This window comes from Dipodomys ordii, unplaced genomic scaffold (assembly GCF_000151885.1).
Source record: "Dipodomys ordii isolate 6190 unplaced genomic scaffold, Dord_2.0 Scaffold101, whole genome shotgun sequence".
In the NCBI taxonomy this organism is placed as follows: domain Eukaryota; kingdom Metazoa; phylum Chordata; class Mammalia; order Rodentia; family Heteromyidae; genus Dipodomys; species Dipodomys ordii.
The window spans coordinates 1,253,307-1,278,922 of NW_012267317.1; the positions used below are offsets into that span (position 1 = coordinate 1,253,307).

Sequence of the window (25,616 nt, forward strand, 5' to 3'; positions counted from 1 at the left end):
CCCGTCCGGGACCTGGCCGTGGCTCCCAGCTCAGAATCGAGAGAAAGCGCCGGCTGCTTGGGAAGGTCCGCGGCCCCAGGGTGGGGATGGAGGCCCGGTTACCCCCCAGACCCCACCGGAGGAAGACCCCACCGCCCGGTTAACTCAAGTCAAGGCCTGGGTGTTCGCTGGCGTCGAGCCAGACGTCCTTCCAGAACCATGTTTATTTTACACACATGCTGGCCTGTGCAGGCAAAAGTACACTGCAATATAGTTCACTTTGCTTAGGGCTGCGAATCACGCGGGTGACGGGCAGGCCTGTTTAAAAAATGTATTAAGGGCTCGAATTAGCCCAAATGTCAGCCGTGGAGGCCCCGGAACAAGGCCGGGGCTGACATTTGGAGAGTTCATTTTAATTAAAAAGCGAGGGCAGCGATTCGGGTTAAAAGTCCCTTGAAATAGGAATGTCAGTGTTAGTGTTTGTAGTTCAAGGGTTTTAAATAAACACACCGTGGTGGAATTAAAATAGTTTTAAATGGCATTTAAAAAAATTAGAGTCTTTCTTAATGAACTCAGAAAATGAGTTCCAAGTCGCTAAGCCAGGGCCTGCCGCGTCCCCACGGTTCCAAAAGTGTCACCTGCTCGCTTTTTCAAGGAAGAAACTTAGTCCAGCAGTAATTTAGGATCTTCAGATTCAGGGGCAAATCGGAGCTTCCTCTGCTGGGAGCTGCCTGGGTGTTCTTCTTTCTTATTTTTGCAGCTAAATGAAATTTTGGCTAGCTCTCTAAATTGTGGCAAAGAAATTTTCCTAAGTCACTGCAGGGTACTTTCTCCTCCCTGAAACCTAAGACCCCTTTGTTTTGATCGCCTTCATGGAAGCTTAATTGTTTGTCTTCTTTAAAACCACAAAATGGATTGTTATGCTAAGTGGGAAGGAAACTGGTTTAACCATTTCTGGGAGCTTTGTTCTTTAAGATGTCTAGGAAGATGGTAAAAGTTGAGACTTTTCAGCTCCCTAAATAGAAAATCCATTTCTTCCTATGGCGTGCATTCCTATTTTAGGAAGAGAAATACAGAGAGCCATTTTCCTTCCTTCTTATTCTCCTCCTCCTCCTCCTCTTCCTCCACCTCCTCCACAGACTACTCCCATAGTTAAGTCCCAGGAAATGATGTAATTAGCATTCTGGGGAGAAAGTTGATCTAATGCAGTGATGTATTAAACCAAACTGCTAAGAAAAATGAGCTACCTGCCTCACATGGTTTCATATGTTTTGCTAATAAAATGGTGCTAAGAGCTTCCTCGGAAGGCGCCCTGCCACTGCGTGCCTCTCTATACACACATGTTGTTACTGTGTCTCTGCAGTGTGAAACGATAATAGAAGAGTATGAAGATGAGATATTCTCACTGATCGCCCAGGAGGCACACTATCTAGCTGACAAGCTGTGCAGTGAGAAATCAGGTACTGTGTCTGATGTAACATGCGCTCAGCCCCCTCTCTCGCTCTCCCTCCCTCCCTCCCTCTCTCCTTCCCTCCCACCCCTTCTCTCTCTCTCTCTCTCTCTCTCTCTCTCTCTCTCTCTCTCACACACACACACACACACATCTTGTTTTCCAGAACAAGTCTGGCTGCCTGGCAGTGAGCCGTGGCTCACACAGGGTTCTGGGAACCGGGCTGAGTCTTCTGTCAGCATAGGGCTGACCTGTGCTCCCCCCTCTCCTCTTCCTTCCCGTGAGTTCCCATGAATTCCTCTTCCTTTGCCGCGAGTTCCGTGGTCGGAGAACCAGCCCTCTTTGGTTCCGATTTAAACGTGCAGACTTTGGATTTTCCATCCTGTCCGAGCAAGGAGTCTTTCTTTATGACTTGAATATTGACTCTACCTGTGGAAGACAGGATTTTTATTTTAGTAAGAAAACTTGTAACGTTTTTGTTTGAGGGTTATTGTGCTATATTTTTTTCAGGGTTCTTTCCCAGAGCAGCTGCATTCAAAAGAATATTTTTTCTGGATTAGAGGGTAGACTGTAATCGTACCTACTATTCTCATACACACACACACACACACACACACACACACACACACACACATGCATGCTTACAAGCTAGGGAAAATAAATAGATAATCATTATTGTATACCAAGTTCTAGTCATTATCCCTGGCCCAGCTTCAAATGGGTGAATGTAAAGTTAGGGCTAATACTTGACACATGTATAAGTTGTACATTCCTCTCAGATACCTTTGGGAAGAAAATGTTTTTATATACACTAAAAGGGATGTAGTAGTATACTGGCTTTACATCAGTATGAATCGATCAATATACTGAAACATTTGTATAGATTAATATATTGATTAAAGCCAATGTAGTAAATTTTTAGCCATGTAGAAGTTTGAGATAATTAGCGTTTAGCAGATATATTCACCAAAATCCACTTTATCAAATTTAGCTCCTAAGTCCTTAAAAATAAGTTACTGTGGGATTGTAGGTAAATTCTTAGACCAGACCGTCACATTCACACTAACAACAACTGAGGTTTTTTCACTGTCTGTGGATACTGGATTCTTTTCTATTTAAATCCACTTTCAATGGAGGAAAAATGCAATGAAATGACTTGAAGAGTGTTCGTTGTGAGGAGTTCTTTAGGTAGACACCTGTGAAAGTCAAATACATTCATGAACACTTGTTAAACGTGACCGAAAGATGGGAGAATTTTGCCTACTGCTTCTGGTCACTATCACCCCTGAAGGAAGGTTCTGGAGAAGTACAGCAAGTATCATGACTTGGCCTCTATCATTCCTTCAGCATACTTCCAATAGTAATGAAAATTGATATTAGCCACAGAAAATTCAAGCTTAGAGAAGAAGCCTGAGATGGGTGGTGTTGGTAGTTTGAACTGGAGACTGCTGGATGGTTAGGGTTTTGTGCTGTTTTTTTAACTGGGAGCTGGAGTCAGAAGCCGCCACACAGCACCAAGGGCTCTGGGGCTGCAGCACAGGGCTGAGTTCTTGCAAGTTATTCTTCACAAAACAACTATGGTGCTGCACACCGTTCAAAAGTGAAAAACTGGGAATAAATTAATTTTAGAGACTAAACTCCCCCTCAGTCCTACTATTGAAGTAACAAGGTAAACAAGGTTTGGGTTGTTTTTAGATTTAAAAATTATTGCTAGGAAAAAAAAACTGAAGCAACAGCCAATGATTAAAAAAAATCTTCTATGTGAATGACATCACAGAGCATTTCAACCTTGGTATAAAAAGTAAGATTTTAATGTCAAAGAAAACTCCAGCTGCCTTGAAACATGATCTAAAACACAGCTCAGTAAGCTTCCCACCAGAGCAGAATAGTTGTGTTCTGTTTGGAAATACAGTCCTCTGTGTACTATACACACAGCTCTGCTGTGATCTGATCTCTGCAGTTGAAATAATGTTTTAGAGATGTGACTGTGTGTGTGTGTGTGTGTGTTCTCCTGTGCCTATGTGTGTGCATGTGTGTGCTGGAGGTCATGGAACTTTACATTCGCCACCAACTATTCCTAGTGTATAATACATGCAAGGTGCCATACTGAGGTAGGGGTGCTAGGAAAACGTTCCCTTTCCAAGAAAGACATATTTAGAAGATAGATAATTCCTAGAATTAAAGATGTCATTAGAAATTTGCTTTCTATATTTAACATACAAATTGTATGTGCATGGATTTTGCTTTTTTCTATGGTTTATAGATGCATTCGCTGCATCTGTAATAGGGCAGATGAGAACACATCCAAAGCCCCAAAATTTAGTAGCCTCGCACCTTCACCCACCTACACAAAAATTAGAGGGTAGGCCGGAGACATCTACCTTATGGCAAAGTTAGGAGGATGGTGTTTGAGTCCAGAAGTGCCAGATTGGTGAGGTTTTCATGAAGACTGCGTTCTACCATCATGGATGGGCAGAAGAGACCTCAGTGAAGGCTACTGAGTTATCTGGGTGTGGAGAGGCCGCGCAGTGCTGTGTGCCGGCTGGGTGAGCTCCCCAGTGCTCTGCTCGGGGAGGAGGGAGGAGGGGAGGGCCCTCCCTGCATCTTTTTTCCCTAGGCAAAAGAAAGGGTGAATTCATGAGATTGTCCTGGTGGAATGGCTGTGGCATAGGACCCAGGCTTCTCACACTCTGTCAGTGTCTTGAAATCACAATGCTTAAAATCTTGATGTGATCTAGGATGTGGTTCAGAGTACAACTGCGCTTACTCTGTGTGGAGCATAAATGGGAGAATATTCTTTTGTTTAGAAGACTGTGTGACAGTTATAAGTAGGAATATCTAAGTATATTCTGTATTTAACTGTCACTTTTCTAATATCAGCTCTTGACATTTTAGAAACACCACAACTGCAGGATCGGCCACATACCCATTTGAATACAATAGCATACATTGTAAAGTATCAAGAAACATGTCTTCTACATTTAATATACAAACATTTTTTTACCTTTCTGTGTAGACTTTTTAACCCAAAGGGTGATATAAATGCTACCAAAAAGGTAGATATAAATTCTGCTCTATAAAACAATTACTTCCAAAGGCTAGAATATTTTAAATAAATTATGTGGCTAAAATAACCCCTAGCTTTTCTACATAGGATTTGCATTCATTGCCTTCAGTTGGAAAAATAGTAAGAATCAAAATATTTCCTTGTCTCTTTGGCTCCATGCCCTTCCTAGCTCCGTCCTCTCGGAGGTGTGTGGGGGAGGGGGCTTTAATAGCCCCTCACTGTGGGTGAGACACACACTTGGTCTTGCTCTGAAGCGCTCTGAGGCAGCACAGATCATCATGGAAGCCTGGGCAAGGTCCAGCGGATAGAAGATGCTTTTTGCTTTTGCATGGATTTGGAATATTCTGTCATCAAAGCTTTAAAATACTCCCCTCCAGTACGTTCTTCTTGTGGGAGACAAATGAATGAATGGTCTGGTATTGAGCACAATAGTGACGCTACCTATTTTTCCCCCCCAGATCTGTGTGGAACTTCTGCGAATCATACAGAGCTCTAGGAGAGGTGGCCCTGTTGTGGAAGGAGCTCACAGCCTGCATTATGTCCACAGGTCTAGTCGCTGTACTTTGTCCCCTGCATGATATTGTTTTGAAAATTTGTTGTTTGACATCATGATAAAGCCCATGATAAACTTCCCATAGGCGAAGCATAAAACTTAAATTTCCTGTGCAGATTTGGATACAAACAGCCTTGTAAACACAGCATTCAATTTGATTGTGAGAAAAAGTGAAGACATTTCAAAAGCTAAACAGATTTACTCTATATTTCATAGAGTACTCTATATTTCATACATCCCAAATGTAATATGCTATTTGGTAAGAACTTGATTGTATTTTCAAATATTTGATTGGGCACAAACTTAAGGAATGCTGTTACAACTAATTCCAAATCTGGAAGAATTTAATTTGTTATTGGTAATAAAGTAAAAAAGAACCACCCCACTTCTTATCAGGAATGAAATTTAGATTTCTAGAAAGTCTAAGTTTTAAAACTTATCTCCAAATTTTAGTGGAATGGATATAGATGCCAGCTACTTCTTGCTGTGAGCACTAGTTACATTGGTCTTCCTTGAAGTTGCATTCTGGGTGTGGATGTTTTGGAAGTTGACTGAAGACCACCAGATTGTACATTAAATTTAACAGTAGTGAACATAGCTATTGCTGCAAAGTCTCCTAGGTGACTTTTCCCCAAGATTTTATTTAGTGTGTAGATTTCACTACTAGAAGAGGGTATAAAGGGAGCTGGGATTGGTTGCCAGTGTCTTTTTGTCCACATTCAATATTGTAGGACGTATAAAGGCAGTTACCCCTGGCTATTAATTTTGCATTCGGTAGACTCTGACTTTAATTATTGCACATGTTAGGGTACAGTCTACATTTATTTTAATAAATTATCACTCTTGCCAGAAAGAAGAATTGAGTGGATAGCATGATATAATTTCTATATTTTAAAAAAAGCTAAAAACAGTTGGCTATTGTGTCACATAATTACCTAAAAATTGCACAATTAACAATTCAATTGGGTCTTTAGCAGAAAATAATTCTAAAATTTAGAAAAATTTCCAAAACTAACAAGAAGAAATTTTTATTTTCTCCCATCTATAATCATATTAAGTAATAGTCTTAAGTTAGTGTCACTTATTTATTTGGGATTTGAGAAAGAGTGTGTATTGATTTATTTAGCTGATTATTTACCTTTTGGTAGCTGGGTTAGTGTTTCATATCTTGCCTTGTGGCCAATAGAAGAGGGAAATAAGATTTAGCATAGTTTGTATTATTTTCTAGTAGCATAGTAAAAACAGGGTAGTGCTACTTAAAACACAATTCCTATGTCTTAAACTCTCTTTAAGATTAGTTTGGACCTCATGAACAGTTTCCTAACTTGACCGCTCCTGGAAAAGGTACAAGGACTTAGAGCACCAGGGTGGGGAGGGGCGGGAGGGAGGGGCCTGGCACTGGCCTGAAACACCGGTGAAGCTTGTCCGGCCACCCCCCGTACAAGTGTTTCTGCCTGTGTCTGCTCATCCTTGTCAGTAGTTGGTATAAATTCTCCAGTACAGATAGGTCTGTGGGAAGGAAGAGGATGATGGTCCAGTTCCCCCCTGAGCAGACATGGAGAGAGGCCCTCTCCTGCTGGCTGGTCACACGCCGTGGTCACGCGCTGTGGCTTCTGCTTTTGTTGGACAGAACCAGGTACCTTGGCGTTTACCATGAGCACCCAGGTTTTCGCCAAATATGGCATTCCCTATGGTGGTGGTGGTTGTTGTTTTTTCCTGGATTTTCCCAGTAAAAAGTCTTACCATGGTTTTGAAATCTCATGATTTGTATACTTTTTTCTTTTTCCAGTTCAGACTTTTTGAGCTTGTGTGAGTATGGCTTGCCGGGTGACAGATAACAACTAGGTTTGAATGGGAAAACGGAACTCTGAGCCTGCATTTCTGTGTGTGTGTGTGTGTGTGTGTGTGTGTGTGTGTGTGTCTAGCCAACAGCTGGGAACATAGGTGTATGTGCCACATGGGACCTCTGTGTGTGTGTGTGCGTGCGCACGTGTGCACGTGTGTGCAGCCCCCCCCCCGGCTCCCCTCTGGGTGCCAGGGATGTGCCCCACTCTGCTCATGAACAGCAGGGAGAGAGTGGCTGTCTCTGGCCTTCCTCCCTGCCTTTAAAATGACACTTACCGACCCAAAACAAAGACAAACAAGCTGAGGGGGAGGGGAAGAAAACCTAAACAAGCCAAAAAATAAAAAGAAAAGAGAAAGAAAGCAACACTACGAGGTGGAAGCAAAGTTATTTAAAGTTGATGAAGACCAACCTGATTCTAGTCGGTAGGTAATAAATGTATGTATGAATGTGTGAATGTATGTTTCTGGGAAGACCAGGGCGATGGCTTGTTAAAATAATGAGGAGAACTGGCTGTGGCAAGGCAATTTGGGGTTGTATTTATGTTTGTTTGGGTCTCCATGGAAGACTGGCACGAACCTGTCTCCATAACCGACAGACCAAAGCCGCTGAGACAAACAGCATCTTTGTTATGTGAACAAACCAAGAGGGGGACTCCACTCCACTGAGTGCAGGGCAGAATTGAGTCCAAGTCCTAAATGGGAAAGATCAATACTTCATTTACCAAGACAAGCCCCAGAAAGGTAGAGTCTAGGCAAGATTTTGTACACTGATTTCTCTGTGTATATTGATGTTTATTGATGCAATAGCTTTATCAAGTAAAAAAGTCTAAACTCTGTATCAAGCTCAAAATTCAGCTACTAGTGGGATATGAGTAGAAGCTTTTCTTCCCCATGTACGATTTGTAGTTTTTGTTTAAACGTAGTAGAAATTTGTGAGCTAATCTTCTATAGGTCGAAGCCCATGCAGTAGCATACACCACAGCTTGGTACCAAGATAATACTGTTGTTCGATCATCACAATAAAAATACATGTTAGATGCCAGTGAAGTTGTGTTCCTGGTTCTCTACCTATAATTTAATTCTTCTCCACAAACTTATCAAGTTCTACAGGGTGTTTGCTTTTAGAGCAGTGAAACTAAGTGGATAAAATGGTCAAATGCAATGGATGAAGCTGGAATATGGAGATAATAGAGATTATTTGCCTAGAAATTAAATCACCTAGGAAAAGAAGCAGGCAATTGTGTGTTCCTTCTGGAGTCTGCTCACTGCCTGATCTCCTGCCTGGCCCCTGGCCTGGTCCCCTGCTTCCTAAGAAGGAAGGATGCCCACGAGCTGCCTGGACCAAGGCAGGTGTCGATGGCTCATTGTCACCAGGAGACCAGAGTTTGCTTCTGCAGGGTTGGTATGAGTCTGAAGCACCAGAGGAAGTTTTCTGTCCTCTGGGTTCCCCGAGGAAGTATGAAATGGATGCACACATAGGTGGAAAGAAACCTAAAAACATAAATAAGTGCATACAGACGTAAGTAAATGAACATATGACCTAAGTAAATAAAATTGGGACATGGAGGATTCAGCCAGAGCTTTTATTGCTCTGAAGTGTAGATCTGGAAATTCTTCGTTTCAGAGCAACATCTAGAAATTTCCTACATGTTGTCTATACTCCTTATCTTGAGAATTATTTCATCTCAAGATTTTCATGAAAGTAACAAAAATACTTGAAGTGACGACCCACAGAAAATACTCGATTCCACAACAGCAAGAATTATAAAACATATTTAATGTATCAAGAAGTTATTGGAAGGCAAATAAGCTATGAGACTACAGTGGAAATACATTAGATCTTACAATAGGTGTCATTATTCCAGAACCCAGATTTTAACAGCCCCGTGTGCTCGGTTTTATCCCTGAAAACAGTAAGACAAAGGAAAAGCCTGAACAATAAAGCTTCCGATTAATTAAATAGATGGCCCTGCTCCCTGGAACCCAAAGGCTAGAGAAAACGAGTCTGAACCCATCATCAGGTCATCCACCTATCAGCAACGTGTGAGTGGGCTTTGTAACAAGCTCCTGAGGATTCTGGAACTTTCTCTCAGGCATGTTGATATGTGGTTGTCTGAGGCTCCAGACCAGAGCACTGAATACCCAGAGCCAGCTAATTAAGCATGGCTGGGACTCAGAAAGATCCTTCCAGTGCTAAGTTGAAATATTCATACATCCTCAAGGTTGATACATAGAGCCTGAACGTGCCTCTGGCGTTGTGCTAAGGTTGGGCTCACGGCAGCTTTCTGGACAGGGGGGATTTGCTCTATGGCAGATTGTCTGAACTTAGCTGGCAAAGGGTGACTGGCATCCTGAGGTGGCGCCCCTCTGAGGGAGAGAGGAGATTTCAGTCCAGTGATTTCGGTTGTCTGATGGAAATCTCCTCTTTCCCTGTTGTTCTTCATCGAGGGCCCGCCATGCCCTCTGGTTTACAGAAGAAAGCGGAACTGTGAAAAATAGACTATTCGGTGTCTATTAAAAATGAGTCTGTTAAATAGCAAGCAGTATTAAAACAGGAGGAATTGGGCTGGGAAAGTGGTAGAGCGCTTGCCTTGCATGCATGAGGCCCTGGGATCGATTCCTCAGCACCACATAAGCAGCAGAAAAAAAAAAAGCCTTAACTGGTGCTGTGGCTCAAGTGGTAGAGCGCTAGCCTTGAGCTGAAGAGCTGAGGGACAGAGCCCAGACCCAGAGTTCAACAACAACAACAAAATAATACAGAAGGAATCTGATACAAAGGCAGGCTTCATAGGTTAGCAAATTGTTTGACCTTTAGGATGAAACATACCCTTGGACAGCCTTTATATGCAAGCCACGCCCAGATTAAATATTAATGCACCAAGATTAAAGGGGACCACAGTCACTTTTTTGGCTTCTTTAAAGAAAAACAATACCCCGAAATGGTGGGCAAGAGAAGCTGATGTCATGTCCGCCGTGTAACCACAGGTGTGCTCCCTGGGTCAGCCCAGTGGCCCGGACGGAGCATGCAGTGTGGGGCTCCTCTCTTCCTGAACCCCAAGGGCCGAGGCCTGCCGGGGGCACCCACCACGGCCATGGGGAGACCTTCCTGCAGAAGAGCCGCACCCAGCCGGCGGCCTTCGCTGGAAGCATGCCCTGCGCCCTGCACCCGCTTTCCATGCGGGGAGCCAACGGGCTGGATTTTGTGTCTAAGAAATGCATCCTATTTTCCTCCCTGATGAGTGGGTCTCACACCCAGGCCCACCTCGGGTCCTCTTCCGGGCTCTCTTCTATGTACTGGTGAGCTGCCCGGATGAGGGGCGTGGCATCCAGCCGACACCACAGCATGTGGCTGGGCAGGGAGAGGGGTACCCCTGCGCTGGGCCAGCCTGCCAGCCAGCCAGCCGAGCTCTCTGGCTGCCCTGTCCTCAGCGGGCAGCCCGGGCCCTCAAGCAGGGCTATCCTTGCCCGTCAGTCCACATCCCAAAAGGACAAACGCCACGACTGGCCGGACAAAGCCTTGTCTGAGAGAAGAGCAATGAGCCGAGGAGAGCCCTTCCCATGACTCAGTGGCTTCGATCCGCTGCTCCAAAAGCCCAAGCACAGTGCTGGGGCTTCTAGGCTGAGTGCTGGTCTGGGCTAGCTGAGTGGTCACTACTCCCCAACTGGAAATAGAGGTTCCCAAAGTCACACAGGACACCGGTCAGGCCAGGAGTAGCCCACTGACCCGTGCCAGGCACGGAGGGCGGGGGGCACCAGCCTGCAAGACCCCGCGCCTGGACGCCATGGGCAGCGGCGGGCGGCTGCTGCCTGTCCCTCCCCACACAGACCGGACGTGCCACCGCCCTCAGCAGTGCACCCTGCTCCACGGCACATGGCCGCCTTTGTCCTGTCAGCCCACGCGCGTGTCCCCTCCCGAGCCCGTGCTCATGACCACTAGGAACTGAGGGGAGGCCGTGGACAACAACAGAAGACCCGAGGGGAGGTCGTGTGGCGCCGGGCACCTCCTGGCCAGCACAGGCGTGAGGGAGGGGGACCCAGCTTGGACTTCTGTCTCCATCTGCAAGCGGCCTCTGGGCAGAGCCGGGCTCTGTGGAGGGAGGCAGCCAGCCTAGAAAAGGGGCTGCGGTCACTGTGGGCACACTCTGCCTGTGGGAGAGTCTGAGGGAGGAAGCCGTGCTCTGGGTCAGGGGCCAGGGGTAGGAAAGAGCAGTAGGGAGGCCAGGAGGAGAGGATGGAGGCCTGGCAGCCGGGCTCTGAAGGAAGAGGCGTCAGGTGTGTGGCTTTCCAACCAGGCTTCTTCCCGGTCCTGCTTTATGTTGGGTGGGAAACAGGTGCGTGGCGCCGGGCCCCTGGGGCAGGTTACTTTGCAGGAAAACGAAGAGCGTCCGGTCCTCCATTCCCTCCAGGAAGCCACAGGCCTGCGTGGAGCCAGCTGCCACCTGGCCCGGCCGCTGACCGTCCGGGGCACAGAGCAGGTACAGTCTACACCGCAGGCCCAGCACACATCCTGCCGGGGGAGGATTCTCCCTTTCTCTTTCATCATCAGCAGAGTAGAAACTTGTTCACCCCGCTCTTACTGAGACCCTGGCAGTGCGGGGTGCTGAGGGCACCAAAGGGGCCGGAGCCCCTCCATGAGTCTGCCGTGGGGCCCGGCCGTGGGGCTGTGACCAGTTGGTCCCTGGCTGTTTTCTCCCTCGAAGGCCTCGTGTGGGAGCGTCCACCATGCCAGCGGTCATCGCCGACGGGCCCTCCTCGCTGGGGACATTCGGCACAGACGCCTCCTCCGGCCTTCCCCAGCAGGGGCCTGTGTGGACGTGGCTGTGGGACCTCCGCCATCGAGGTCAGAGGTCAGAGCCCCACAGGCAAGCTGAGCCCCTGCGGGCCTTTGAGGCTGTGGTGTCCTTGTTGTCACCAGGGTGACAAACATTGGCACACCTCGCGAAGCCCCTCCCAGGGGAGCATGCAAAACCCACTGTCATCTCCACCCCATCGCCCAGGAAGGCAGAGTCAGAGTCTGCAGCCACGCAAGTGACCAAGGTCAAAGGCCAGGTCTCCAGACCGCAGCACCCGCTGGCTGCCTCCCTGAGATCCCAGCAATCCCACCTCCCCCCGCCCGCCCCCCAGCCGCCCAGCCCAGCCCTGGGAGGCCCCAGCTGACGGGAATCCGGGCTTTAGCCTGGGGACCAGGACTTCCAGGCTGACACTCATTAAGTTGGGTCAGAGGGCTTCCACCCTGACATCTCAGAGTTAGTGAACCGAGGTAGGGTGCGGGGGCCCGGCACGGTGCTGGGCTGCACACAGACCTCAGGGACCGTGCCGCCAGCGACCCTTGGTGCTGGTGGCATGGAGCAGCCACTGTGGCTGAGCCGGTGAGCTGGGGAAAGGCTGGGGGCCGGCAATCTGAGGTCATCTTCACAGAAACAGACTGCTCCAGAGAATTCTAGGGTGTTGCCACAGATCAGTCTTTTAGCTCTCACTGCGATGCTAGTACTTGTGCATTCAGATAACAACACTGTTCTCCGGCCTAGAGAACCCATAGTCCTTTTCGCAAACATCCTTTGCCATTCGACATTCCCCAGTGCCTGTGCTTCTGGTTTTTAATGCTCAGAGTCCTCTCCATGCACCGGAAAGCCGCGCACAGGCCCTTCTTGGATGGATACATTTTAATGCACAAAATAAAATAAGCAGGATGACAAGGAAACCAGTCAGGTACAAATGGCTACAAAATACCTTCTCCTTGTGATGTCTTTCTTCACTCCTGTCTTTCAGAACAAGATCTAGCGGGCAGTCTGTTGGCACATTTTTGGGTAGCGAAGAATAAAAATAGTATTCTGTGATCACAGCCATGGGCCCTGTGGTCGGACTGACCTGGTGGCAGGCACGGCCCGGTGTGGCAGGCACTGCCCGGTGTGGCAGACACGGCCCTGTAGCCCAATGTCCGTTCACACTGAAGAGCCGGTTGATTTTCATGAGTGGCAAACTGGCAAGGACAAAGATGAATTTTTTCCCACACAAGTTCTTGGAACTGAGATAAAGAATCTAAAGTCTCAGAAACTAGTCATGCTGGGTTGCTGACCAAAGCACAGAGAGGTCAACTGTGTGGCCCAAGGCAACACAGCTGATCAGAGCCTCGGTTATACAAGCCCAGTGGGCCACTCCAACTCCCTCCCCACGGCTCTGTGCCTTAAAGTCCAGACACACCATCCCCAAAGGCATCCAAACAGATTGATTGTCTCCGCTTTCTACCCTGACAGAGACAGCGTGTAAAACGCCAAGTTCTAAAAAGCCTTTTAGAAAGCAGGAAGGGAGCCACAGAGGATCACCTGAAACCAAAACCACGGAACAGAATTGTCCTATTAGGGGGACACCCTCCATCTCCCATTCCCCAGGCTCTATGAAGCAGGTGACAAGACCACTCTGAGACCCGCCAGCTCGCAGGCCAGAGCGGAGCTGTTCATGAGGAGGGGCCCCCTTCACCTCACAAAGGCAGGATACGGCTGGGTCCCGTGCTGCCACAGTTCCGGAGCAAGCCTGGCGAGCAGCAGGCCCTGGAGATGCAGACTGAGTCCATAGCGTCCTGAAAACGTCTGCCAACACTGTTTGGACCTAGTTAGCTTTTCACCTAACTGAATAACCTAGGTGGGAAGGTAGGCAGAGCTTTGCCCTCTTCACCAACAGAAGTGTGCTTTCCCTTCGCGTTTCCTTTCAGGAGCTTTGTCCTGGAGATCCTGGCTGAGCCTGGGGTCCTCTTTCTCAGCCCAGATGCCCATCCCCTGGGCTTGGCCATTTCTGGGCAGTAGCCCAGGACCTCCCCCCGGTCCTCCAGCTTAGCCATGGATGCTTCTACCATCACCCCACCAGACACAGTAGCTGACACCGAGTACGGAGGGGACCTGTGAGCTCAGACGGGGACGTGGGCCACGGCAAAGGAGGACTAGGCCTCCAGCCTGCACCGTCAGCCAGGCACGCCCTCACACTCTCCCGTGGGGTGGGGGGACACTGGGGAGGGCTGAGCAGCCCAGGCCTGGCGTCAGGCAGGGCGGCGGCTGCTCCTTTCTCCGACATTCCACTCTCAAGTGTGGGCTTGGTGGTCCCCTCCATCCTCGCCCAGGCTCAACCTCTCGCTGTTTCCTGGGCGCCCCCCCCCAGCTCTGCACCCCATCACCATGCGTGCTATTTCTGCTATCTCCCCGTGAGCTACATGGAGAAGCCCACGGCCCGTCTCCGCCCGTCCCCCGCCCCTCCTGACCTGTGGCTGCATCTTGTCTCCAACCCCTGGCTCCGACAGCCTTTGAAGGAGCGTCTCCACTTTCCCCTTTGTTTCTATGGGGTTCTCTCAACTGTTTGCTCATTTAAAAAAAAAACTCTGTCTTCCACCTCATCCCCCCCATTCTCCCCTGCACACAGAGCCCCACAGCCGTGTTTCCTGCCAGCAGATGCCTGAAGCCAGCCATGGCAACGCAGGCCTGGGCAGGGGGGGCTCCACATCTCCAGCTAAGCCCCTGCCTCAGCTTCCCCTCTGCACAGAGAAAGACAAAGGAAGAACATTCCAGACACTAAGCCTGGCCTCAGGCCCCGAGGCCGCCCTGGCTGGACAGTCCCTATAGGCCGCACAGAGAGCACAGGACGCCTCTGGTGCATGCAGACACCAATTCCTTGTTTGTGGAAGCTAGAGCCAGGCAGGGGACAGTGAGTATTTGCTCATCAAATGCCCACGCCTAAACACCATCCAGAGGAAGACTTTTGGCCTCACCCGATGGGCATGCAGTGGCCCTTGTGGTCAGACCATCCTCCCGGCCACGCCCAGCCCCGCCATCCCGGCTTTCCTGGCTGGAACGGCTGACCTGTCCTCCCAGCCCGCCAAGCCCCCAGGCCCGGAGGCCACAGCCGCCCTGGCTCCTGATTACAAATGTAAAGGTCGCCCTGACAGCGGACGCGGCACTTCCTGGGATGGCCTTCCCTTTCTCCTTGGGCAGTGGTGTTCCCTCCGCTAAAGACGCCGAGCACACAGAAGACGCAGCCATGCGTGCAGCCTGTGGTCATTCAGTGCTGGCCCCTTCCCAGGGCTCTGTGCGGTTGCTGGGGGCAGCCCCCAGGCACCCCTTCCTCCGGGAGCCTCTGAGCCATGAATCCTGGGCGTGGTGAGTGGACAACCCTGCTCGCCGGGCTTCCTGGGGGCCGAGCTGGCCGTGGGCGCCTGGGCTTTGCTGTCTCCAAGGACTCTGGCTGTCCAGGATGGGCCTGGACACAGCCCACTCATGTCGGGCATGACCACCAACCGAACGGAGCACATATTGCCATCCTGTGCTCATTGCCAGGCACCTGGCGGCCCCAGCGCTGCCCGCAAAGCAGGACACAGCCCGACCCAGACAGAACAGCCAGGTTCTCCACGGGAGCCCACCGCGGGGGCTCCTCGTCCCGCTCTGCCCTCACCCCTGGGGTACCCGGCCTCTGCTGAGCTGCCTGGAGCCAGTGCGGACCCCAGCTCTTCCCTCTGGACTCGCACAGCGGCCTCGTCTCCCTCCCCCCGTCGGCTGCCAATGTCACCAGAGGCTGCCTTTGATCCTCGTACCCTCTAATCTCACAGTGGCTCTGGACTTCATCTAAATGATCCATCCTTCCCCCACCCGCCTGGCTACAAGCTTTATTTTGTGTGTGTCAGCCCAGCCCAGCCATGACATCCTGGGCCTTCCCTGCCCGGGAACCATGTTTCTGAACCCCATTCTTCCAGGCGGGAGGCCGACGCAGCCCTGCTCCAGCTGACCTGGTCACCTGACACTACAAAGGGCCCTCCTGACACACGCCTCCCACCCCCACCTAGCAGCCCTTGGGTGCAGACTCTCTTTACCCACCATGCCCAAGGCCCTGCCCCTTCGGGGTTTGGGCAGGTGCCGGGTGAGACAGGGATCGCAAGGTTCCCACAGAACCATCCACACCCACGCATGCAGGAGCCCACACACCCAGCTTCCCGGAGGGAGCATCTGCAGGGGCACAGCCTAGCGCTTGGCACCAAGGGGTGGGCACGATGCTGGATTTCAGGTGCCTGCAGAAAGTATCACCCACACTGTGCTGCCTGCATTAGTCATGCCAGGGTCCAGAGCCTGAGTCAATCTGATCTGAGGCTCCAGCTCTGGGTACCACAGAGCACCATTAGCAGCACTTACGGACTCAGATTGATAGATTTATTTTTGTCAGTTGTGGGGCTTGAACTCTGGGCCTGGGCACCGTCCCTCAGCTCTTCAGCTCAAGGAGAGCGCTCTACCACTTGAGCCACAGCGCCACTTCCGGTTTTCTGGTAGTTTATGCACCACTTCTGGTTTTCTGGTAGTTTATTGGAGATGAGTTTCATAGACTTTCCTGCCTGGTCTAGCTTTGAACCGTGATCCTCAGAGTTCAGCCTCTTGGGCAGCTAGGATGACAGGCGTGAGCCACGGGTGCCTGGCCAGACTCAGATTTGAATACCAGGTTTTTTAGCACACCTGGTGTGGCCTGGCAGGTGAATGCAGCCACACACACAGACTCTCTTTACCCACCACGCCCAGAGCCTGCCCCCTCAGGATCTGAGCACTTGGAACTTGAGGACTGGCGAGTGATGGTGGCCCTCGGAGAGAAGTGTGCGTCCCAGACAGACTTGCAGGGAGGGAAGATGCCCCAAAGGCAGGGCTGGCACTGCCCAGGCAGCTCCCCGAGAGCTATGGGCCAGAGAACAGCTGCTGGGACTTAGAGGAGAAGGATGGTGGCACCAAGCCTCCCAAGGCCTGTGGAAACCGAGGCTCAGGCTCCAGCATCCCCCAGGCATTGTTCTGAGCACGGACATGGGGCAGTGCCTGTGCCCAGCAGGATGGGCACCTCACATCTGGCCCTGTGGGCATGGGGGGCGCTGACCCTGGCCCAAGGAGGTAGGTCCTAGTCTCACTCAGGAGGCAGACCTTAGAAGCTGACCAGTGAAGCAGGGTCCCCGGGCATCCAGATCTGGGGGCCACAGCAGACCTCCCGCAACTCCACGTACCTAAATATGTCTTTATTTTTCAGGCAGAAGAACAGGCACAGATAGGGCAAGGAGCATGCCCAGCGCCACAAAGCTCCACTCGGCTCACAGGCAGCCATTGTGACCCGTGTCTCTCCTGGCCTCCCTTGGTGGCAGGTGGCAGTGGCGGTGGGTGGAGGGCAGGGATGGGTGAGCCTCACAGGGCGTGTCCCTTCATCCCTGGTGTCCAACCCCCTCCCAGCAGTTTTGCTCAGCTGTTACACGTAGGCAAGTTTGGTCTCTGTTCCCCCTGGTGTGCGAACACGTCCCCTGGGAGGTCACAGCGACAGCCAGGAAATCCGTTTTGTATAGGTCTCCAAGCACCCCAGCCAGGGGATCTGGTCAATGTTTTGCCTGGGTATCGCCCTCCCCCAACACCTGAAGCCCAGAAGCTGGACAAAGGACTTCAGAATATTCCTCATGAAGGCCTCCATGTTGGGACCCTTCTGGCCGGCCTCAGAGCGTGGCTGGTGACTGAGAGTATCCAGAGAGGTTGACATGCAGCTGCCCCTCCGTGGGGATGGCTATTCCAGCTTCTCCTCTGGCTGCCAAAGTCTGAGGAGCGTGGAGGAGGCACACAGGAACTCTTCCGAGTCACTGTGGCCTTAGGGGAGACAGAAGAACCCAGTAAAGTTGGGAGTGTGGGAAAGGAGGGAAAACAGAAGAGCCTTCGAGAGGACAGGCCGCCTTGGGGACTTCACAGGTCCAGAGCCAGAGCGGGTCTGGAGAACCCAGAACACAATGTACTGCTTGCTGGCAAAGCCCCCCTCCCCAAGCCAGGGTCCAGCACCTCCCTAACAGCCGAGGGAATGGCAGCCTGGAGTGCTGGTCAGATACCATTCACAGGCTGGCCTGTTTCCACTCAATATTGGCCCAAATGCAGGTGCTAGTTGGGAGGTAGAGAGGTGCTGTTCCTCCTGGCATCAAACTGGGGCTCCCAAGACTGAATAAAATGAGACAGGGGGGCCCTGACCCTCTTCCTCTCCTCATCAGCAGACTCAGATTTTCTGAGCGGAAGTCTACAAGGAGTGGCCCCGCCCCCTCCCAGCTCAGGGAGTCCCTTGATTGGCTGGCCAGTCTATCTTTCACCCAGTCATTGACTCAGTCACTCACTCACCAATCATTCCCCGAGCCACAGACTCTGCTCTGGAGCCTGGAGAGGCACGAAAGGATGAGAAGGAAGAAGAAGCAAGTGGAAGGAGACAAGGGCTAAAGACTCCTTTCTCTCAGCACAGGGCTGGGCCTAGAGACCTGAGGGGCAGTGTGGTCATGATGGGGTCCCCAGGGTCACCCTGGGCCAACAGTGCCTTCACCGTCTTCCAGCTGGAGATGCTCAGCTCCACCAGGTCACACAAGAGCCCGGCTGTGTGGGCCTGGCTGTCCTGTGCTGTGCCCATCTAACCCGGAGCACCCAGGACAGCGGAGGCAGAGGAAGAGAGGGCAGCCACACCCACCACTTGTGCTGGGGCACCTGGCTCCCAGGTGGTGGGTCAGTATCTGGTGGGTTGGGGACGACACTCAGAGTCCCCAACTACTGCTGTTATTATCTGCCAACTCCAGATGAGGGAGCAGAGGCACGGCTGCGTTCTCTGGATAGTTTCTCCCGAGCACACGTGCACAGTCTGCTCCCATCCAAACTAAGTCAGGACTGTGTCGCGGATGACGGAATGCCTCTCTTCCAATCCAGTAGCCCAGCTGCACCACCTCTGAGCCCTCCCCTCCCTCTCCACATCCACAGCCTGCGAGCCCAGTGCCACCAAGGAGAGTCATGGGTGGCTTAAGAGAATCCACACAAACATACAAGCAGCCACGCACAGGCGTGGCTCAGTTCCTGCCCATTGGAACGAATGAATTTATTTGAAAGTAGGATCCCTGCAGATACAGTCAAACTGGGCAGGGGGTCACACAGAATTAGGGCGAGCCTTCAATCAACTCTGAACCTAGATTCACGCGGTGGCGGGGGGGGGGGGAGGCCACATGCTTCAGAGGCAGACCAGAGTGATGGGTCTGGCGGCCAGGGTGGGCAAAGGCTGCCAGCAACTTGGGAAGCCAGAGCCGGGAGGCTGCGCTGAGCCTCCGGCCCTGAGGGGCGCGCTGCCCAGCAGCCTCGGCAAGTGCAAAACCCCAGGACCTCACTGGTACACAGTGTGCGTCAGACAGTACCACCGTCAGAGGTGGAGCGCTTCTCTGGCACGTGTGAGGCCCTGGGCTCCATCCCCAGCACCTTGAAAGAATCAAATCAGACAAACAAAAACAAAGAGCTAATGAAGCCAAACATCTGGCAAATCGGATTTGGAGAGCAAGAAGCATTTAGGCCATGCTGTTGTGTCCCCTGACAGCTGGGGTTAGGAGGAATGGCCCAGAAGGGACCCCCACTGGTCCTCCAGTCCTCCTTTGGTGGTAGGGTACCATTGACCCTTGTTTAGGGTAATTACAGTGTGCTTCCTTACAGAGGGAATCAGAACTGGATAGTCTCCCTGGAAATCGGGGATGATGAAGACAGGCTTGGGGGACCCCCTTACCCCCTTGCCCATCCCCTGCAGCCTGCCAGGGCCGGGGGGAGGGGGCAGGGAGGAGGGCCACTATGCTTTAGCCTGGCAGGGAACTCCTGCTGGGATGGAGGCTGGGCTGCAGCAGGCCGGGTGGAGCCGCAGGTTTGTGCCTGAGGCACATGGAATTCTAACACAGCCTGGAGCAGAGAGACAGAAATTGCCTTTTAGACGGCTGCCATCAGCAATATTCCACACGCAGGTTCTGCCACACAGTTTAACCCCCGTGACCTCGCAGCCCAGGGTGGGGGCCTCGCGCAGGCTCACGCAAGCTCAGCTGATCCAGACACTCCTGGGGCTCCTCTGAAATGCTACCCCGTGGTTCTGGTTCCCGGGGAGTGCTGTGGGCAGCCCGTGCCTGACATCTCACACCAACTTGGGCGCTCAGATGAAGGCAGAGCGGAGAAGGCAGGGGCGCTTTTTGTGTTCACCAGAGCAACACCAAATGTACAGTTGGAGCCCAGCAAATAATTAATGGTAATGAAAATTGACATTGTAAAAATTGAACCGAGAGGGTTGATGGAGAGGAATTGGCCTGGTTGTCAAACCTCGGGCCTAAAGGGAAACAGATTGCTTGGGAGAATCTTTTAATTAATTTCAGAGTTTCCCTGTTTCTCCTCCCGCCAAAGGAGCTGGACCAGTCGGGGCCTCTCCAGAAAGACCAGGGCGGACTGCTGCATCTGGGGACGGGCCAGAGTGTAGGGGGGAGGCGGGGGGGGGGTAACTCAAGGGTCCCCACCCCCAGTCAGGAAAACTCAAGATGGGGGGATGCCATGGCAAAAAAGGGGTTCGTTTTGTAAATTTACTTTTATTATCGATGAATAAACCAAGAGGTCTACCTCATTCATCACTAAAATAAAACTGGGTCTCTACTGCCTGACCAAGTTCAGGCACTGCACTGCAGCATTAACTTGTATTCTAACAAGATTAAAATATATTTGTCCTGGGGATTAGCATAGTTAAGTCTCCTTTTGCCTTTTTAGCAGTGGCAGGGCACTTTGATCTGCCTAGCGTGGCGAGAGCACGGCTTGGGCCCAGCTATCCGACTGCCAAGTGTGAAATCAGCCTGATGTCATCCCATTCTCTATCTTTTACACCTTTCACCAGTTTAATTATATTTCCGCCACAAAGCTCCAGCGGCTCATTGCATATTCAAGTTTGACGAGGAAGCATTTTTTTAAAAAAGTGCGAATGAAACCCCCTGTGGGGGGAAGGGCGAGGGCTGGGCTGGGGGGCTGCAAATCTCCCAGGAGCTAAAGCAAGGGTGACACTTGCTTTTGGTCCCTGATTGATGTTCTCACCTGCGTGGAAATGTGTCTGTGACTTCCGGCCGCCCGTGAGGCCTGGAGAGGGCTCACTGGGCCTCAGGCTGGAAGGTTGGCGCTGGACCGGAGTATTGGGTACCGGGTTTGGGCCTGTGGCTCCAGGTAGCTTTGAATTCACTCTTCCTCTGGCTTGCTGTGTATTTCTGTGGGGCTTGAAGTCCAAAAGTGCGCTACTCTCTACATTAGAGGTATTCCTGCCCCGCATGTTGGTGTTGGAATCCAGTTGGAGAAGAGCTGGAGGATTTTACCTTCATCCAGACCTGGAGCTATTAAGGCCCTTCCTTGCTGCACAAACTCTTAGAAAGCCTCTTCCTGGGGAGCTTGAGGGCTGGGAAAGGGGAAGAGGGATGGAGGCAGGGGAAGGACAGCGGGAGAGGGGAAGGAGGAGAGTGCACAGCACGCTGATCAGGTCCCGCCCCATGGACCATCTTCTCCAGGCACCCCAGGGTTTGGGACAGGAAATGAGCCACCTGTAGGGCTGCCAGGGCTGTGACCTTCACCTCAAGATTCTACTCACAGCCTGCTTGGGAGCCTTAAAACCCAGGGATTCCCAGACCAGCTGAGGCCAGTCACTCGCCCTCTTAATCCTAGCTACTCAGGCAGCTGAGATCTGAGGATCACCAGTCTGGCAGGAAAATCCAAGAGACTCTCATCTCCTCCAAAAAGTCAGGAGTGGAGCTGTGGTTCAAGCAGTACTATACCAGTTTTGAGTAAAACAGCTAAGCAACAGTTCCCAGGCCCTGAGTTCAAGCCCCAGTACAAACACAAGAAAAAAGAAGAAAAGAAGAGGGGGGGAGAAGAGAGGGAGGGAGGGGGAGGAAGGGAGGAGGTATTCTCTGTGGGATTACAAATGGGACGGTAGGGTGTTACTTCCACAGACAAGCTTCACAGAATAGAAATGCAGATCATGTCTTCAGCATTTGAGATAGGGTCTGCGCTGGGAACCCTCACCTCCACAGCCCCCTGGCCTCTGAAACTTCCTGTCTTGCCCTCTTTGTCTGTGGGTACGCAGGTAGATCTACCACCACCAGCCACTAGAGCCTGGTGAAAGTGCAGATTGATGACCTTTTTATTTTGAATCCTCACTCCTGTTAAAATTTGAGGTTAACAATGCATTGCTTCTTAAATTGAATGATATAATTATAAAATTATCTTCACATAATTAACTCGGGATTATGTTTCATTCTAGCTAGCATGTAATCAAAGCCTGTTATGCTTTTAGCTATAGGAACGGCAATTAATTTAAAAGGGTTACTTAGACCCTTTACTATTTAGACAAAATAGCTCATCATATCATGAGGACGCCCATTCGTTCTTGGAGGAAGAGCAGTAAGCTGGAGTGGCCTGATTTGAAGGGTATGCACAGATTCTCTCTCTCTCTCTCTCTCTCTCTCTCTCACACACACACACACACACACACAGCTCACAGGGACATCTCTCTCTCTCTCTCTCTCTCTCTCTCTCTTTCTCACACACACACAGCTCACAGGGACATCTCTCTGTCTCTGGTTTTGGTTAGAGCTACGTGGTCCCTTCACTATGGATGGCCATCTTGGCACAAGGTGGCAATTATGGTTTGCAAGGAGAAACCGGATGTGTGCATAGTGAGGGGCTTTTCTAGAAACCCAAGGCAGAAGGTTTTGTGTTTTCTGAGGTCAAGAACAAGGGGTTGAGAGATCCTGAAAGGAGGCCAGGGGTGTGTGTGATCGATGGTTAGAAATGAGAGCCAGTGGTAGATGCTCTCATCCCTGTAATTCTAGCTAGGCAGGCAGCTGAGATCTGAGGATCAAGTTTTAAAGCCAGTTGAGGCAGGAAAGCCCAAGAGATTCTCTCTCTCTCTCTCTCTCCCTCTCTCTCTCTTTCTCTCTCTCTCTCTCTCTCTCTCTCTCTCTCTCTCACACACACACACACACACACACACACACACACAATGGTTAATGCTTAGAGGTGTGCTTAGCAAAAGACCCTGGCTTCCAACTTAGCATGCACATTTTAAAAAAACCTGAATGAAAAGGGTGTGTATGTGTGTGCTCTACAATAACAAAGCAATTTGAGAACGGAGCTAGTATTTGTAGAAACTGCTAGAAAGTATCAAACTACTGGCAGCATGGTTTTCCACTCTCCCTCACCTCCTGTAACTCTCCTACTTTCTATTCCCACGTGGCTGTTGCCCCTCGTAGTCAATTCTCTCCCTGCTTTTGCCTGAACAACCGCATAGCTGGTTCACTGGTTAGCGGGAGGTGCGGCAAAAGCCCAGTGGGCAGATCACCTGTGCCAGGAGATGATCGATGTGTGTGGGGGGGAACAGGGCCCCCTGCAGGGGTGCGGAAACCCCCGGGTTGCTGGGCCTATTCTGCTCACTTCTGCTCTGTTCATTAGCTCACAATAATCCCTTGCATGAAGCCCATTAGGTAGATGTTCTTTCTGTTTGCAAAAGAATGGCTGGGCTCTCCGGGGGTCCGAGACACTCGGCTGAGCCCTGGAGCCACGGAGCGGTAACTTCAGCACAGGTCTGTTGGTGGTTAGGACTCTGTACCTGGGGCTGGGGGTGTACCCCGCGGCAGGGCGCGTGCCAGGCCCTGGGTCTAATCCTCGGCACCTATATAATAATAAAGTGAAACAAAAACGTCACCGTAGGGCTGGGATGTAGCTCAGTGGCAAAGCACTTGCCTAGCAGCGTCCTGGGTTCGATCCCCAGTACCAAAAAAGAAATGACAAAAAAAAGTCACAGTAAAACAACAAAACTCTGCTTCCCACAGACCCGCCGTTCCATCCGTGCCAGAGGCCTTGTAGAAGTATTTGCATGAAGAACGTAGAATCCAAACTCTCCACCATCCTGGGGCTGTCCGCGAGCCAGCTCGGCTCAGCTTTCCATCCCCGCAGGGTCACTGAGTGGTTCCCAATTTTCATCTGGAGATTTTAGTGTTGGGAGGCACGGTGAGTGGTTACAGGGGGGGGTGGACGTGGTCTGAGGAAGGGGCTACTCGGAGTCAGGACGCAGGGGGAGCTGGGCCGAGGATACCTGGTGCTGGACAAGCGGGAGCAGAATTTCGGCTCTTGGGGAGGTGGGAGACAGGCGGGTGCACAGCGTGAGCAATGCACTTGGCACACAGACACATACGTGGAGAGTGGTTAACCGAGTACATTTTGTTATGCGTTACTATGATTTAACAAGTTTAGGGGAACCGTGGGAAGGCCAGACTAGTCCAAAGCCACGGAGTGCTGGCGAGGGGGTGGTGTGGACGGTGCTGTCAGCGCCAGTTTGAGAAGCGACCAAGCGTTTTGTGGTTGAGAGAGGGATCGCCCAACGATCAACAAGCCAGGAGACAAAGTTTGGGCCTGAAGGAAGCGCGCCGGGGCTGGCCGCTCGGGGCCGGGAGAGCCGGGCAGCCCGGGACAGCTGGGCAGCCCAGGCCGGCGGCGCTGGCAGCTGGGGCCTGTGATTACCCATCCAAGGAGGAGAGAAAAGAGACAGGAAGAAAGAAAGTGGCGGGGGGGGGGGAAGGGGGAGGGGGGGCGCAGAGACGGCGCTTGACAGACCCTCCCAGACAAAGGGCCTGCGGAAGGGGGGGGGCACGAACCCGGGACAGGCCAGCGGCCTGGGCACCATGGCCAGGCTGCCGGGGAGGCTGATGTGTGCAGCAGGCCGCCCATACTTCCTCAGGAGGGTCTCCCCGCAGTCACAGGGCCGGGGCCGTAACCCTTCCCTCTGGGGGCCGGGCCAGAGGTCGGGGCCTGGGGATGCCGCTCAGCCAGGCCCGCCGACTCACAGACCCCGAGGTAGAATTTTGTCTCCTCCCTGACTGCCTGCGCTGAGCTCGGCCTGGAGGAGTTGGATCCTGGACCGGCGACCAGGCAAGTCCGCCTCAGCGGAAAACACCACAGCCCTCACGGGGGGGGGGGGGAGAGAGGGGGGGTGCCCAGGACATCCTGCGCCCACGGTGCAGCTCCCCACAAATCCATGGGGAGCTAGGCCCCAGTGAAGAGTGGCTGTTGTCCTGCAGCCAGGCAAGCCAATAGTAATAATAATAATAAATAGTATATCATCTCCTCCAAGGGGGAGGGCCAGGGCACCAGGCCTACCATGCTTGATTGAGTCTCATCATTAGGAACTACTTTAATGAGTATTATTACACTCCAGGTAATTTCAAGAAAGAGCGGCCTTTTCGTTTCCACGGGCCAGCAAAGTAAGTGTAATGAGATACTTGAGGTGATCAATCAAAACATGAATTGTCCATGCAGCAGAGAGGCGCGCGTACTGCACCCCCACCAACTGGAGCGGCAGCCCAACGCTGCGTTCCTGTGTTCAGAGCACCACCAGCTCGCTGACTTTGAGGCCCAGAGACGCCCTTGACGGGGCCTGGCCTGAGGAGCAGGAGCGGGAGGAGGCCCGGCTTGGAGGCCGGTGGGGACTGACTCTGCCCTGGCCGGCGGCGCTGGGGCTGCCCACGGCTCTTTGCTGCCCGCGGCTCTTTGTCCCCGTCATCCTTAGCCTCCGCAGGCTGCTGTTTTCGGTGGAAGCGGGACTCTCTCTCGGGGCGCTGGAGGAGCTGTAGAGATGGAAGGTCAGATATTAAACCAGCGGGAGATAAAATGGCTTTTTGCAGAGCCCCAGCCGCCTCTCAGCTGTGCAAGCACTTGCATGCACTGTGTCTGGGTTCGAAGCAGACCCGCACACCTGCGCCAACCTGTTACCACCTGCGTCAATCCGTCCCACGCAGCACCGTCAAGCAGGGTCCCGCCACGGCTCCTGTCTTCCTCCCTGGGCGCACATCCACGTCGGTCGACCCCATCCCGCCTGGCAGCTCTCAGCTAGATTCA

General features: G+C 51.8%; 1 protein-coding gene across 1 annotated transcript in view; it reads left to right on the forward strand.

Moving 5' to 3' along the window:
* Cnpy1 (canopy FGF signaling regulator 1) overlaps nt 1–5,900 on the forward strand; it is a 6,533-nt gene extending 633 nt beyond the window's left edge. Inside the window, exons 2-3 of the mRNA XM_013027228.1 lie at nt 1,343–1,439; nt 4,955–5,900. Of these exons, the coding sequence (XP_012882682.1) occupies nt 1,343–1,439; nt 4,955–4,992 (135 nt within the window). The 3' untranslated portion in view covers nt 4,993–5,900. The remainder of the gene's footprint in view (nt 1–1,342; nt 1,440–4,954) is intronic.
* Nucleotides 5,901–25,616: the final 19,716 nt, after the last annotated feature.